This window comes from Trichoderma citrinoviride (assembly GCF_003025115.1).
Source record: "Trichoderma citrinoviride strain TUCIM 6016 unplaced genomic scaffold BBK36scaffold_18, whole genome shotgun sequence".
Classification (NCBI taxonomy): Eukaryota; Fungi; Ascomycota; class Sordariomycetes; order Hypocreales; family Hypocreaceae; genus Trichoderma; species Trichoderma citrinoviride.
The window spans coordinates 424,874-440,644 of record NW_020194726.1 but is presented as its reverse complement, the minus strand read 5'-3'; the positions used below and the strand labels follow the sequence as shown (position 1 = coordinate 440,644).

General features: G+C 51.7%; 5 protein-coding genes across 5 annotated transcripts; 3 read left to right on the top strand and 2 right to left on the bottom strand.

Annotated features, from left to right (window-relative positions):
- Positions 1-3,114: 3,114 nt before the first annotated feature.
- BBK36DRAFT_1129974 (Nucleotidylyl transferase) lies at positions 3,115-4,006 on the top strand (the record flags this gene model as incomplete). Its single annotated transcript, XM_024891792.1, has 2 exons — positions 3,115-3,371; positions 3,430-4,006. The coding sequence occupies 2 exons, from the start codon at positions 3,115-3,117 to the stop codon at positions 4,004-4,006; spliced, it is 834 nt and encodes a 277-aa protein (XP_024745598.1).
- Positions 4,007-5,569: 1,563 nt separating this feature from the next.
- Positions 5,570-7,087, bottom strand: BBK36DRAFT_1130028 (hypothetical protein; the record flags this gene model as incomplete). Its single annotated transcript, XM_024891799.1, has 1 exon — positions 5,570-7,087. The coding sequence occupies one exon, from the start codon at positions 7,085-7,087 to the stop codon at positions 5,570-5,572; it is 1,518 nt and encodes a 505-aa protein (XP_024745597.1).
- Positions 7,088-10,426: 3,339 nt separating this feature from the next.
- On the top strand, positions 10,427-12,385 carry BBK36DRAFT_8651 (alkyl-dihydroxyacetonephosphate synthase; the record flags this gene model as incomplete). Its single annotated transcript, XM_024898575.1, has 1 exon — positions 10,427-12,385. The coding sequence occupies one exon, from the start codon at positions 10,427-10,429 to the stop codon at positions 12,383-12,385; it is 1,959 nt and encodes a 652-aa protein (XP_024745596.1).
- Positions 12,386-12,433: 48 nt separating this feature from the next.
- BBK36DRAFT_23835 (hypothetical protein) lies at positions 12,434-13,799 on the bottom strand (the record flags this gene model as incomplete). Its single annotated transcript, XM_024897969.1, has 5 exons — positions 12,434-13,153; positions 13,261-13,269; positions 13,433-13,491; positions 13,534-13,614; positions 13,790-13,799. 5 exons carry the CDS (start codon positions 13,797-13,799, stop codon positions 12,434-12,436), a joined length of 879 nt encoding a protein of 292 aa, XP_024745595.1.
- Positions 13,800-13,978: 179 nt separating this feature from the next.
- BBK36DRAFT_1084249 (MFS general substrate transporter) lies at positions 13,979-15,590 on the top strand (the record flags this gene model as incomplete). The annotated part of the gene is made up of 4 exons (XM_024888943.1): positions 13,979-14,254; positions 14,306-14,481; positions 14,540-14,933; positions 14,997-15,590. Coding segments are annotated over 4 exons (1,440 nt in total), but the record flags the coding sequence as incomplete, so codon positions are not given.
- Between the last annotated feature and the right edge of the window lie 181 nt (positions 15,591-15,771).

The following is a 15,771-nucleotide window of genomic DNA, read 5'->3' as shown; positions in this document are numbered from 1 at the left end:
TCGTCACTCAACCCATAGCTTCGGCAGTAAAAGCGTCAAGAAATCTTCTTCTTCTCTGCTCTTTGAATGGATCGACGAGTTCGCTACGTGTCACCCCACCAGCTCAATCGCAGAGGAACTGGCCTCCAATGCCGGCCAAACCCGCAAACGCCGTCATGAAAGAGCACAACTGCCAAAAAAGCAACTGTTGTTGGTCTCAGATATGGGATGAGCGTCGAGGCTTCTCCCAACCCGCCACTCATGCTATAGCTATTCAGGCTTTCGAACCAACGACTCAGAATAGATCGCCCGGAATCCTGACATAGGCGTGGTTGGCAGAGATGGGAAGAAGTCCGCGGACGGAGGCGAGCTGGATTGGAGAACCGCAAGAAGGCCAGGAGCGAATGTAAGGGGCGTTTCGGAGCATATCTTGTTGAAGGCCTCCTCGTCGCCAAGGCTGGTCTTGTAGATGGGATTGATGTACTGCCCGCGCAGGTCCATGGTAGTGATGAGGCGGGTGTAAGTGTTGATTGTTTCGCATTGGCGCATTTAGCTATCCTTGCCTCCAGAGAAGAAGTCACCTCCTGACACTGCCATCATTTTCCAAGACCGTTGAGTAATCCGCCATTCCAGGTAAACGAATCGCCGCAAGTGTGTGATGTGATATCCCAGCCGGAAACTCGCATCCTCTTGCAGCATGCTGCCGACTTTGTCTAGTCAATTTTGCAATCAGTTGGTCCAAAGTCAAGGTGATTTGATATGAAGAACATCCTTGAAGTCACTGTGGCCAAGCTGCCGGATCACTGTCATGTATCCGTGCGTCCTCAAGGAAGCGACTCGCTGGATTTAAAGTCCTTGTCTAAGTTTTTACGTACCTCTGTTGGATTGTGAGAAAACAAAGAATGGTCCTTAAACGCAACTTCTTCCCCATGTTCGAAAGTGTTATGTTCTGCTCATGCCTTGTAGTGTAGGTGCTGAGCTGTACGTGATTCAGTGGGAGCGTCAGCATACAAATCTTGAACTCTGGGTTCAACCAGCTGAGGCGACAGTGGTCACTTATTCCTCTTTCAATATCAACGGGCAGGCATATTGACGAGTTATGGGAAACAAATGAGAGAGCACCCGCTGAAGCCAGCTTCTAACCGCGGGACGCAAGTCTCTAACCACTAGACACACGCGGCAACTTTGCTTTCTGTACATGTAACGATGGTTCGACAAGTCGAGGCAGGCGAATGTACAATACTTCCGTTCTTTGGTTCAATGTCTCCCACTTGGGTATGAAGTCTGAACTCTAGATTGAAGTCGGTGTAAGTGGCGTGTCCTCATCACTCTTGCACACTTGTTCTGTCTTTCAAGTCGAATCCATCTGCTGGGAGCGTACATGATCATGGCCTGCAACATGTGATTTCTACCGGAACAGTTCCCGCACTTTATATAGTCCTTGGCCGGCATGTGCTCGGATGGGTTCGGTAGAAGGAAACATGCTCCGGCTCCATGATCAACATCTGGCCTCCCGAGCTGCTCCGCCTCCACATCATGGTTGACGTTGGTGCACGCAGATTGAGTTCATCCAAAATCGACTATCCTTCATCCTGTGGAGGCGGAGTCAAGCCAACTGCCCGGGCTCATGTCATCATCTCCCGGCAGATGCATCAGTGCGTAGGCGGGTGGTACGGCAGACGTCACTCGGGTCACACACGAGTGAAGCAATAAAGCATAGGCACAGGCACAAGTGCTTGCGGCAAGGAAAACCTGCCAACGCTTCTGTGGGACCGGGCGCGGGTAAGGCTAGAGATGCAGATATCCGGCTAGATTTGCATGCTGACGGCATGAAATGCATGCAGACGGCGCTGATTCATCAGGGCGAGCAGGAAGGGCGAACGGATCGGGAGTCACGGGCTCGGCAGGCCGGTGGCTTGAGGCCGCTGATGACAAACTGAAGCGTGAACTCACGCTGTGGGAACAGCAGAACTGTTGGAAAGCGTAATCCGTAGTCATCGTTGCATGTACACGACGGTTTTCACACGGTCTCGGCAAGCGGGCGGGCTTTTTGCTTCCTTACTGCGTCTCGGGCATAGCATATGCAGAAGAGAAGCACCGGAGCGTCTTGTTTTGGTATTCCCGAAGGTTGAATGGCACAATCGGGCGTAGCCATGAGGACAAGCGCGGCTAGGACGAGAAGAGACAAATTGGCGAAGGGCGCAGAGAGAAGAACTGAGCAGAGTAAAAGCCAGGATGGATGGGGAGCGATTCCAACCAGTTCTCCCCGGCTCGGATTACCAACATGTACGCAGAAATGTAAAAGCAAGACATGAACCCGGCCCGCTCGGGATCGATCCTAGGGCTCAACTGTCTGGATACCTCTTTATCAACTCTTGTCTCTGCCACTCTCTTCCGTCTCCTGTCTCCGTTTTCTCAGCATTTCACTTGCGTACCGCAGCCGGAACTGTGTCTAGTCAGCACAAGCCCCGGACTTGGCCACAAGTCTGCTGCTAATATTGCTACTAGTCTGCTCGCCTCAGCCGCCCGAGTCCGGAGAGCAAATCTAGATTTGTCGAGGTTGCCTCTGCCCTCCTCCGTCCAATCTGCACGGGTCCTGCACACTCCACACATTGCCAGCATCCCTCGTGATCACCAGCGGCGGCAGATGCATGCCAGCAATTAATCAACGATAGCCTCCCCTCTGCTGCTTCTGCCTGCGAGGTCAAAGTACGACAGGGACTGTCTGCAGCGGAAGCGTTGCGGCCCGCGTGCGCTGACGAAACGAACTGCGAGCCGACAACCGGCATCACGGAGCCTTCCTGAGACGGCCGAGTTACAAGTACATGGAGCTGCTGCATAAGAAGCGTCGTCTGTCGTCTTCCCTCTCCTGCGCACTCTCCCACTTTCACTCCTTCTCCTCTCCTCTCTCTTGACATTTCTCCCCTCTCCCTCCTCTCCCTCGATCTCTCTCTCCCCCTCTCCTCAACAGTCTCTCCGATTGCAGACATAGCACAAAAACCAAACCCATATCCATACCCCATCCTCCTCGCCAGATCAACCACCATGGGCGGCATCACGGCAGAAGCCTTTGCCTCGTCGCCTCCCCGGCCCTCGACTATTCCCAAGGGCACGCCGACGCCTCCTCCCGAGCAAATGTCGGAGCCCTACCATGGCTACTCGTTCCCCCATTCCAGGCTCAAGCGCCGCCTGACGCACGCAAACAAGACGCCGCTGGTCCTGGTCTCGTGCGGCAGCTTCTCGCCGCCGACGTCGCTGCACATGTCCATGTTCTCCGTCGCCGAGAGCTATGCCCATCGCACCGGCTTCGAGCTGGTTGGCTGCTACATGAGCCCATGCAGCGACACGTACGGCAAAAGCTCACTGGTGCCCGCTCACCACCGCATCAACATGTAAGCCCAAGTCCCTTTCCGTGCTCAAGGTTCAACTCCGTTAATCTGTGTACATCAGGTGCCGTCTCGCCATTGAGCAGACCGGCAGCAACGCCATGATCGACGACTGGGAGACGCTGCGCCGCGACGAGGCCGGGCGTCCCGTCTACACCCGCACCGCCGACGTGCTCAAGCGCCTGGACGAGCAGCTCAACGACGTCCTGGGCGGCATCCAGACCGCCGACGGCACCGCCTTTGTGCGGGCGCGCGTGATGCTGCTTATTGGGGCCGATCTTGCGCTGACCATGAGCGACCCCAAGATCTGGGCGCCGGCCGACATCGACGTCCTCCTGGGCTACTACGGCGCCTTCGTCGTCGAGCGGCCGGCTCTGTGCTCGACCCAGGCGGCCATCCAGCCGCTGAGCAAGTACCACGATAATATGATGGTGGTGCCGTCTTTCCAGAACGACGTCTCGTCCACAAAGGCGCGCGCGCAGATCCGCAACGGCCAGGTTGCACAGGATTTGCCGCGATCCGTCTACGACTACATCAAGCTGCACCACTTGTACCAGACCGTGCCTCCAAAGGCGGACAAGAGCAACAAGACGGACCTGGAAATGGTCTCGCCGCGTGTGCCGGTCGCCTCGCACAGATGAGTTGCACACTGGTGTGATGTAATGATAATGGCCACTGGGGAAGCGCATGCTGCCTTGTCTGACGCAACATACAGCAGGAAACTGTGAGTATGTTGAGGCAAACGAGCAGTGCCTTTTGGTTCTCCATATTGTACCAACTTTGCCTGCTTTTGGGCCTTGTGCCACCTTTGCATCAGCGCCAGTCCTTTGGTCTCTTTGGCAAAAGATGAGCCACGCATGATAGATGCTAGACTGTAGTGTCTCTTTCCTTTTTTCGGCCTTTCCTTGGTTTGGATCTTGGGTACGGAGTTTTCCTTCTTCTTCTTCTTCTTGAGATCACGCGGACAGCATTGCTTGTCCCATGTGCGCTTATTGCTCTATCACCTATGGATTATCTGGTGCCAACAAGGAGCCTGGCCGCCTGTTTTACGGAATCATCTGTCAAAAGACGGGAGTTTTTCTATACGGACTGTCTGTCTGGTGGACTTGAAACCAGGGCTTCTGAGACACCTGGTGGAAACAGGCTCGGATACGAACGTCGTGTTTGATCAGCTGGTCAGCCACCCAGCGTTCAAAGGTCTACTCGCGGAGGGTAACTGGAAAGAAAGGTCTATGTTGACGCGATTTACTGGGAAACAGTTACGGGCCCCGCGAAAGCGATCTTGGGATAGAGTTACTGGGGTTGATGAGCTTTGTCTGGGGGGCGATGTTTTGATGATTACGGTTTATGTCATATCCTGAGCGTTGAGCAGATTTACTTGCTCCGCATTACGTATTGTTTTTTCTCTACCCTCAACGTCCTGGGCTAATACAAAGAAGAAACCCGGGATGAGATTCACAGCTCCAAGCGAGCGGCAGAATCCTGCTGCTCTGCGGAGTACACCCTATCTCCTACCTCGCTTGTCTCGATTCTCCTTGAATGACTTGACACACAAGAGTGATGAAACATGTAAAGAAACAACCTGAAAAATGCGTTGCCATGCAGCCGCATTAGTGATCCAGGCCGGTTTCAGAACGAGGATTTCGTGTACGGGCTGGGCTGCGGACATGTCTCGGCTTCTCGGCGTTGAGCTATAGCGACTTCGGTGACCTAGGGTAAGGTATGCTGGGGTTGGCATGGTGATGAATGGTGAAGAAGCAGAGTCATTAGTCTACTCGTCTGCTCTATTCATCTTGAAGAGGTATTTTACTGCTGTGGAGCTTTGGTGTTCCTTGGGGAATAGAAATGGAAATGATATGACCTGGGTACGATGTGGTGCCTTGGTGGTATTTGTTTGGTAATTGAAGTGCATAAGGAGTAGGGATGGTGATATGTAGGGGCTTTCGAAGTCCGACATCGTATTTCACTTATAAGTCGTGCTGAAGAACGATCGAGTCAAAAGTGTCATAGTTCGTGGAAATAGTTATATCCCCCATAAGCAAGTACATCAGACTTAAAAGAAGATAAATCTGTTTTTAACAGACAGTTCTATGTACTTGTAAGAGCAAGTATCACACCGTAGCATATACAAAACAAGTCCGTCTTATACAGCCAAGCGCATCCACGCAAAACACGCTCCGTCGCGAACCAACGACATCCCCTGGTCAAACGTCATTCAGCCCATCCATCATGTTCCCATACGTAACCGAATGAACGACTGTCCTGCGCGTGTGAAGCAGCGAGACCACGCTGCCAGCCCAGTTGATACGATCCTTCGCCATCAAAAACACCTTGTAGCTCAGCCCCTTTGCGCCGTGAACCGCCGCAACCTGCTTCCATTCGCCGTGGAGCGCAGGCGACATTCTCCACCATGTGCTGTGCCAGCGAACGATGCTGTCCGCTCCCTTGCCGTGGGTGGTGTAGGTGAAGATGGCCTGGTGGCCCTTGTCCACGTAGTACAGCTCCATGACCCTTAGCTTCGGCATGTGGCGTGCGGCGCGGGCGGCTGTCTCCAGCAGAGGAGATATCTCGTCGCTTCTGTGCGGCGACATGGCGGGTGAGGTCAGCACCAGGGAGGTGAGGTTGGGCCATCCCAGCTTCGACAGGGGCCGGTTGATCTGGGCTTCTCTAAAGTCCCAGAGAAAGTCTCTGGCGTCGACGACGAAGGAGATTGCAATTTCCTCTGGTCTATCGTTCTGGGTGATGTCTCCCAGTAGACGACCCAGGGAACCATCTACTTCGCCCGTCTGCATGCCATGAGAGTCTTGGCCGTAGAGTCCGGGACCATGTGCAAAGATCTGCAAGCGTCTGGGGCACATGGCCATCCTGTTCGCCATTCCCACGAGCATCCTAAGGTGCATGTGTGGAAAAAAGTCAGGCGCATGGCCGTGGGGCTCGTAGGCCAGGGAGGCAAGGCTGGGAAGGGCGGCGACGATGTGTTGGACGTAGGGGAGGAAGAAGCTGGCATGCGTCTGTCTGCGCAGGATGACGTCCGTGATCAAGTCCACACGCGGGAGTGGGCGATTGTCCCCGAAGGAAACTCTCCGCGGCATGTAGGATTTCCGCACGAGTCTGACGGTTTCCATCTCGTGGAACGTCAAGATGCGCATCGGGCTGGGCCGCTGCTCATAGAGAGCGCGCAAGGTCTCGCTCTCGACCGTCAAATCGACCCCCTTGAGCGACTTCGGAACGATGCCCTTGATGGAGTATTCGACATCGTCGGGGGAGAAAGCCGTCAGTTCCAGGGCGATGCCCGGTAGATGCGGGCTTCTCTTGGGCCAGTCTCCCAGGATGAGGAAGAGCTGATATATTGCCGCCTCGAAGAGCGAGCAATCTACCTGGGGCCGAAACTCATTGCGTATTGGTCGTCCCTGCTTCTCAAAACGGAACCAGATGTGTCGAACATACGACTGCCGCCTCCCGGTAACGATTGTCTCCAGCTCGTGGAGATTGCCCAACGTCAGCGTCAGTCGCCGGAAGACTTGGGGCTCGAAGCGTCTGTGCCATTCTTTGGAAACTGAGGCACAAACAGACGCCTTTGTTTTGCCGGCCTGTATCGACTCTTCCACGTGGTCGAAGACCATGTTTCTCAGCTCCGGGGGCAGCTTTGCCCAGGAGCATCCTTTATCCTGGCTTTCCGTCTGTGTGGGCTTTTGACTTTGAACCTGGCCCTGGGAGGACATTGTCGAATCGGAAAGAGCCATTGCGAGAAGTTTGACTGAGGATGCTACGGTTCGACAGGATTTAATATGATCCAAGACTGATTGCCAGACGTATAACTGAGAATGGTGCAGATCACTTTGATTTGATTTGATTTAAAAGGCCAATGAATACATAGATAAGCATTGACAGTCGTGGATGAAGAAGAGAACAATGAGGAGAAGAAGGTGACTTGGGTCAGGGTTGAAGCTAGTATTTGAAGTAAATATTGTTGGGGACATCTGTGGGAAGGACTCAATTCAACGTGGCTCAAGCTTAAGTTAAGCTTCAAGGTGATCCGATTAAGCCTATTTTGATGGTAGAGTTTTCTAAGTATCGTGCTGCTAATCTAGCCGAGAGGATTCTGGGCTCTGGTGTTTTAAGACGAGAGTAATTCCCAACAAAGCCATCCAGCATACGGCATGTTCATTGGACTACCTACTTTACATGTACCTTCCTGCATGATAATCTCGGCACTCATGCCTAGAGAATAACAGGCAACGCTGGCAGGAAGTTGGACGTGGCTACCCGCTTTCATTCTTCCCCTGGTATTGGAGTTTTTCTACCCTTGGCTTATAACTACCAAGTTGCAATGTCAGGGGGTCTATCTTCAAATCACAAGCTGCCCCAGTTGACATATATTCAAGGGTTCGACAGTCCTTAAAATTGTCAGTGAAAACTACAACTACTCCCTTTTAAGGAAAAATAATCAAATTCGCATACAATCTCATCAATTCGGAATAACACGCACTCGTGATCGACGAAAGCCACATGATGTGGTTTTGCCCATGAAAAAATAGAGCTCAGTGTATATTGATCTATCTTACTCGCACAACACGGGCCAGAAGAGTTGTGACAGAGATTATTGGTGCTCGTATAGAAACATAGTAGTACTAGAGCATATCATCTTATGGAGGATGGAGGCTTCACACTGAGGACAGTCAAAAGTTTGACCCATAACTGATAGGAGCTATTCGTGGAATCAAGGGAGAGGGCGTATCTCATATCAGCTTGTCGGATGAGACTTGGGAATGATAGCAAAAACGTATCGGACCCAATGGAAGAATGGGTATCTAAGGCTTTCGTCGCAGTCATACGTATAGGCAGCCCGCAATTGTTGCATTGGGAGGATTTTCACACCAAGCGCCTGCGATCAATAATGGAGTCTCAAAGAGGTTCATGTAATTGTGGCCATATACACTCGGAGGCTTGTTGAAGCATTTGGAGAGGTCCGCTTCAGGGGCCCTAGCTGTAGGGGATCAAGGATATCAATGAATTGTCTGATGAAGGCTTCAACTAAGCATCAATAACGACTATCCAATGATGATGTATGCCCGATGCAGCCCAGACCTTTTGATAATTTGTCACTATTGTATGTGATACACAGAGTATCACGTGCCTCTCGATCTTAAGCTGTAATAAGAATTTTTCTGTGCTTCACTGAGATGACCTATTTCCAGCAACGGGAAACGTAACCCCTGAGCCAAGTACGATATGTGCGAGTGTGTCCGAGTTCACTTGCTCTAACAGAGACAATGATGATTGCAACTCAAAAACCTACACCAGGTTGAGCGGATAGTTACAGCTTAGAACCTACTCTGTCCCGATCACCTCTTTAATGCTCTCTGGTACATGAGGCTCCTTTAGCTGCTGCCATGCCGTTCAACGATAGCATAGCTTCATTTTAAGCTTACCCTTTACGTTCTCTATGCTGACTCGAACGTAAAGATTATTCTACGCCTTGAACCAGCAGCTGCAAAAGTAATGAGAGTGACTGTCAGAGATAACTAACTGCTCTACGAACATCCAACTTTCTACTCTGCCTTGAGTAGCCCGCCAGATCCGAGTACCCAAGCCAGGATGATTAGCCATTGGCAAAAAAGGAAGGCAAAGGAATCTGCACTGAGTCTTTGGCTTTGAAATCATAAGACGGATAAGATACAGCAAAAATGCAAAAAAACATACAACAGCCGGTGTTCGCTGGTGGTCACCCACCCAACTACTAATCTGCCGGTTAGTGGCTTGTCTATGGGGGAGCAGACGGGACCCCGAATTTTCCACTACCTATGGTCGTATGTGATAGGAGGTGGGACTTATTCGCCTCATATCCACAAGGGACACGAGATTACAACGAATGTGTGAAAACATGTGGTCGTCGGAAGTGAGCGAGTTGTTCCAGGAAGCCATTCAAAACTAAGGAGGCAGTGACGAAGTATCACGCGAGGCCAGGTGTTTCTTAGCGAAGAATAACGAATCTCCACGAGCCAAAATAAGTGATTAAATAACCCAGTAGCTGCCAAGCCTCGAGAACTGTTCTACAACAAGTGAACTCGTCCACCTGTCTTCTTTGCAACTCTGATCCGCCTAAGGCTCGGCTTCAATATGGGTACTTTGGCAAGGACATTACGTAGATGATATCTTAGTTACCGAAATGCTGAATGCATCAAGCTTGGTGACTTAAGTTGCGGCTACATTGAGCCTTACAGGAAGAAGTGGGATGTACATGGTCCGTCGATGCTCAACAGAGAGAAAGAGAACATAAACAAGATTCAGCTCTGGGGTGTCTGTTACAGGTATATTTTCTCTCATATATACGAGACTGAAGCACAGCTCGGATCAGTGCAGAAGTTCAAAGCCAAGAATGTCCACATACGGCGCAGGTTGGGAGGGCATGGCCAAGTATTTGCAGCCAGCGAAGCCTTGAGCACCTTGTTGCGCCTATCCAGCGCAATGACGACAACCCGCGAGCTGAGCCGATGCTGCCTGACTGTCTTACCACAAGAAAGTTGACAAAATGCAACGGTGGATCCTGCCGCTCTCGCTTTCGCTTCGCTGCCGTTGATCCTTTGGGGCTGCATTTACCTGAGGGGCGCATATGCGGGTGCTGGGATTACTGCCACTATCGATTTGAATGGCACCGTTGATATCAATCTGACATGCATTGGACGCATGTCGGCAGGCTGTCCGAGAAAACTGAGTGGCGTCCCTGTGTTCTGTAGGATTGGGACCGATGCTTGATGCTAGATACTTCAAGATACCTATGTTTATTCTTCAGCAGGTATCTCACGATACTACATGGGACTCCCCTGCAATGTTCAATCAGCACTATATACGAGTATGTCCACATCAGCTACTGTAAGTCCCCGGCAAGTCTTCACTCCAAGGCGCTCTGTATCAGCAAGTCACAGGGGTTGAATGTCATCTCTCCTTTGTACGATCCTCCATTACTATCGACTCTTAGGGCAACACGGCCATAGACCAAGATTGAGCACCTTGAGGGAGCATTGCTCACGAGGTCACACAAAGCTTGCTACCTCTTCACAATGAAGCAATGGCAAGGTTACCTTCACTTTCTGTGGCATCAATTCACTTCCGGATCCGTATTCCGGTTCAACAAGCATCATGCAAATACACTGGCCCGTCTATCATCTCTCCGAACACTGAAAGAACAACACGACTCGCGCGTCTATGTCCATGAGAGCACCAGCAAAGGCAGCGAAGATGACAGAGAAAGCGATGATGTTTGGGGCTTCAAAGATACTTCATATCGCGCCAATGCCGACGGGACGGTGGAAGTGACGGGATCCCGGTATCTCCTTAGCGGTTGCAAGCTGCCGTCGCTTTTGCCTTGGGCCAGCGATGTGCTTGGAGTTGAGGTACCTCGCCAACCAATGCTGAAGAGTTTGGAAGTTCCCATACCTGAGCCGCAACATGTCAATGGCGAGTTCCTGGATTCGCTGAGACAGGTGGTGCTGCTTCGAGAAGATCAGATGAGTCGTGAGGCCAAAGACCGGAGGAGACACGGGCATGGCCATACCCAAGAGGAGATGTATGCCATCAAATACGGCCCAGGCCTTGCTCGTGTGCCCGATGTCGTTGTCTATCCGGAGTCGGAAACTCAGGTGATGGGTATTGTGGAGGCAGCTCGACAGACGGGAGTCTGTCTGATTCCTTACGGAGGCGGAACAAACGTGAGCGCCGCTCTAAAATGTCCATCAAAGGAGAATGGCGAGACTCGCATGATCGTCTCTGTTGACATGCGACGAATGAACAAAATCATATGGATCGATCCCGTCAACCGACTCGCGGAAATTGAAGCAGGGGCAGTAGGGAGCAACATTATGGAGGCCCTGGAAGAGAGAGGATTCACCCTGGGCCATGAGCCGGACAGCTGCGAGTTCTCGACCTTGGGAGGCTGGATTGCGACAAATGCCAGCGGGATGAAAAAAAATCGGTACGGAAACATTGAAGATGTCGTGCTTGATATGCGCGTTGTCATGCCCTCGGGGGCTGTCATGACGAAGGGCAGCACCAGCGTTCATCCTCGGGAATCCACTGGCAGCAATCCCCTTCGATACACATTTGGCTCAGAGGGTACCCTGGGAATTGTCGTCTCTGCTGTAGTGAAGCTGTGCCCGCTTCCGGAGGCCACAGAGTATGCTGCTGTCTTGTTTCCCACATGGGAAGATGGAGTTCAATTCATGTATGAGCTTCGACACTCCAATTGCCAGCCCGCCAGCGTTCGACTGGTGGATAACGAGCAGTTCCGGATGAGTCAGGCACTTAAACCAGCTCCGTCATCGAGCTTCCTAGGAAACACGCTTGCTGGCCTCAAGCGTAAGCTTGAGCACCTGTACATACTCCAGATCAAAGGGTTTGGTCCGCGAGAGGTGGTAGCTTGTACCATGGTGTTTGAGGGCACCAAGTCGGAAGTCAATATTCAGGAACATGTCGTCAAGCGTCTGGTGAAAAAACACGGTGGTGTCAATGCCGGTGCAGAGAACGGCAGACGGGGCTATCAGATGAGGTACAACATTGCCTATATCCGCGACTTTGCCATTCAGCATTATGTCTTGGCCGAATCATTCGAAACAAGCGTCCCCTGGTCACAAGTCCTGGATCTGTGTGACCGTGTTAAGGCCCGTCTGAGAAGAGAACACGAAGAGAGGCGACTTCAAGGGAAGCCATTAGTGACGTGCCGAGTGACGCAGTTATACGAGACGGGAGTCGCGGTATATTTCTACTTCGGATACTACTTTGAAGGGGTTTCTGAGCCGGAAAAGGTCTACGCTGAGATGGAAGAGGCCGCAAGGGAGGAGGTTTTGCTGGCTGGGGGTTCACTTTCACATCATCACGGGGTTGGGAAGCTGAGAAACAAGTTTTTGGGTAGTGCTTGGTCGGAAGCGGCCTTGGAGTGGCGAGACGATGTGAAGAGGGCTCTGGATCCGCAGAATGTGTTTGGGTGTGGGAACCTGGTAAAGCCCGGCAATTCTCATCATTGAGACTATCTACTACAAGTATTAATAGCGTGATTCAGGCTCCTTCTTTTGTCAACTCTTCTTCAGCTGTTGGTGAAGAGGTATCGCGCCTGTGACTGTAGTGATGGCCTTTTCGAGCGCAGGGAAGAAGCCGAGGGCAGTCAATGGGCGGTTCATCCATCCAGTTGTGATACAATAATAACAATCGTGAGGGCGTATATGGTGTAGATGATGATGCTGCCGCGACATGAGCAGTCCAACATTCTGCAAGCCTCTCACCAACGCCGGCGGCTGCTCCATATGAGCCCAGCAATGGAACTGGTTGGTATATCCGCAAAACAGTGCAAACGACAGCCAGAAACTCGCGGCTGTCAAAGCTGAAAGTCTGTCCTGCGACCCAAGAGCAGACGAAGCTATCCGCAGCAGTGGAATGCTGACAATGAGGTTGTTACCGTTCAGCTCCAGGAAGCCGTGCCGGGTGATGGACCGTGGGTCAATGTGGTGATGCCGAAAGGGCCAGATGAAGGCGGGACCGATGCCGGGCCAAGAGCTGCTCCCCCAGTTGTCGGCGGCCCAGTGGACGATTCCGGAGACGATGTCAGCGGCGAGGATGCCGACGAAGATGGCTAGGGCTATGTATAAGTAGAGGACGGAGGATGAACCGATGTCGTCGGATAGGAGGTGGTCGTATAGCTTCTTTGTGGTGATGGCGGCTTGGGCGAAGAATACCGTCACGCCACAGAGCTCCATCAGGACGATGGATAGTGTGCGCTCTTCGCTGACATGTTCGGCCTAGAAGGTGCAATGATGAGACATGTTGTTAGCATTCGTGGCTGCTACACAGGGTTTAGGGATTCAGGACTTCAGGCCGGCTTGGAAGGTCAAATTGAGGCGCTTACATCTTCGGGCTGTTGAATATTGGTATCCATGTCTATTATGGGACATTGAAATTGACAACGATGTGTCTGCTATGCCAGAATCCAGCAGCCAAAACTATGTACAAATCTCCATATATATTGCCTAGACTATATGTTCCCAGGAGACCCGATATGGTAGGATTTGCCCCCTTACATCGCCGCCCAGTTGCAGTCCGCCGACATCACAGATACCACGTGCAAGGCAAAGGATTCCTGATGTATAGTAAAATTATCTCCAAGACAGCACCGACTTACGTGTGTCGAAGGAGCTGGGGTTGCGCACGCTAGAAGCCTCCCATGCAACGTTGAGCAGGCCTTTCGATCTAATGCGCCCGCCTGGGACGTGCATTAGTAGTGGTGGTAAGCGCAGGGATCTGACACGAGTTGAGGATTCATTTGACAGGGTGCAAGGCATGACTTGAACGTGAAGGTGTTCTATATCAGTGACTGTAAATATGTCATGGAGAACTACTAGACGAGGATAAATGTACTGTTGTACGCGTGCTCATACGAGTAGGCATATTGATGGGAAACCGATCATGTCCAGTTGATGCTAACCCGGGCGACAGATGCCGCGGCAGTTCACCAGACATTCATCCCTCTGCAACCTGCAACTCTTTCATATGTCGATAGCCGAATGGACTCCTCCATCTCCCCCTATCCGGTTAAGGATGTGCGTTTCCGCATAGTGATTCTCTGTCTTTGCATCTGCTGCTTCATCTCTTCCCTCGATACCATCATCCTCTCCTCGACCCTGCCCGCCATTGCAGCAAGCTTGCAAGCTACCACGACGGATGCATATTGGTGCAGCGCAAGTTTCTTATTCGCCCAGAGCGTTGTCCAGTTAATCTATGCTGTCGTTGCTCGTGCGCTGAACCGTCGAACATGCATGCTCGCTGCGTTGGCATTCTTTGGCTTTGCTACTATTTTGTGTGCGACGGCTCGTAATATACGATGGCTGATTGCGGCGAGAACCGTGAGTTGCTGTAGTGAAATGTTGATTTGGGTTCTCCTGACTTGTTCATAGATTCAAGGTGTTGGCACGGGCGGAATCAATGCGCTCGTTCAGCTTATCTTGACGGATATCGCTCCCCTGGCTGAAAGGCCCAAGTACACAGGTATCATCACCCTCTTCTCGGCCCTGGGCTTGGTATCTGGAGGTCTCTGCGGTGCCGCCACTGTACAACACACGACATGGCCATTGTGAGTTTGATCCACTGCTTGAAGAATTGGTCGCTGTACGACTAACGACGTTGTACAGAATCTTCTGGATCAACCTGCCATTATGTGTTCCCGTCCTCGTTGGGTTTGCCTGGTGTCTTGATGCTCCGCCACGGGAACGGTCCGTCTGGACAGCCATCAAGAAGACGGACTGGGGCGGTGGTATCATCGTGACCGGATCTTTGGCGGGAATTCTTTTTGCTCTCAACAGCGGAAATGCCGTATATCCCTGGACGTCCGGGAGGATCTTATCTCCCTTGATCTGCGGGTGTGTTGGTCTTGTTGTATTCGTGATATACGAGAGGTTCGTTGCCAAAGAAGGTGCCATTCTTCCCGGGAGGCTCTTCTCCAACGTCACGGCGGTGTCTGCTTATCTCATGGGGCTTCTCCATTCGATCATTCTCTGGACTGCAACATACTACTTCTTTCTATACGTGAGATCTTCTTCAGTTTCTATTGGCACTTCCCAAGACTAACCATTCTCTCCCACCATACAGCTTACGTTTTGCTCTCATTCGTACTTGCGTGCCGCGATTCTGATGCTTCCTGCTACCCTCACGTTCCCGCCGGCTGCTGCCATCGCCGGACACGTCATTGGACGTACACTCAAATATCAACTGGCCAACGTAATTGGCTTCGCTTTCCTCGCGGGAGGCCTCAGTGGTCTGGCCACTCTTGATGAGTCTTCCGCTGTTGGTCTCCAAGTAGGCCTCTTGCTCATCATGGGAACTGGATTCGGCATTCCCTTTATCAGCAAAGTCTTCATGGCCCAAACTGCCGTCGCAGAAGATGATCAGTACATGGCTACGGCCATCGTGGCGACAGTGACGAGGATTGGAGAGTGCTTTGGAGTGGCCATTTCAAGCACCACGTTTCAGAACAAATGGGACACTCTCCTCAACAAAGAACTGACACACAGTAATCTGACCGTGGTGATCAAGGGAAGCGATGCGGAACGAAGTGCTGCTCTAATTGCGACGCTTGACAAAGCGACGCAAGGCTTCTATCAGCATATTGCCATGAAGAGTTTTCAGACAGTTTGGATCGTGATGGTGTCTTTAGCGGGAACTGCTCTCATCTTGTCTCTCATCATCAGAGATGCGAGGCCGAAAGAAAAGACTCCTTCAGAGTCAAGCGTCGAAGCTGCTATCCCAGACAACGACAAAGCATAATCACAGTTGTGCTATATTGATCTAGCCATAGTGGTTCTTCCGTATCCTGTTCCATCTTCTATCTCAATCAAGGCTCGTTTCCCTCAGAAGGCTGAGGCCG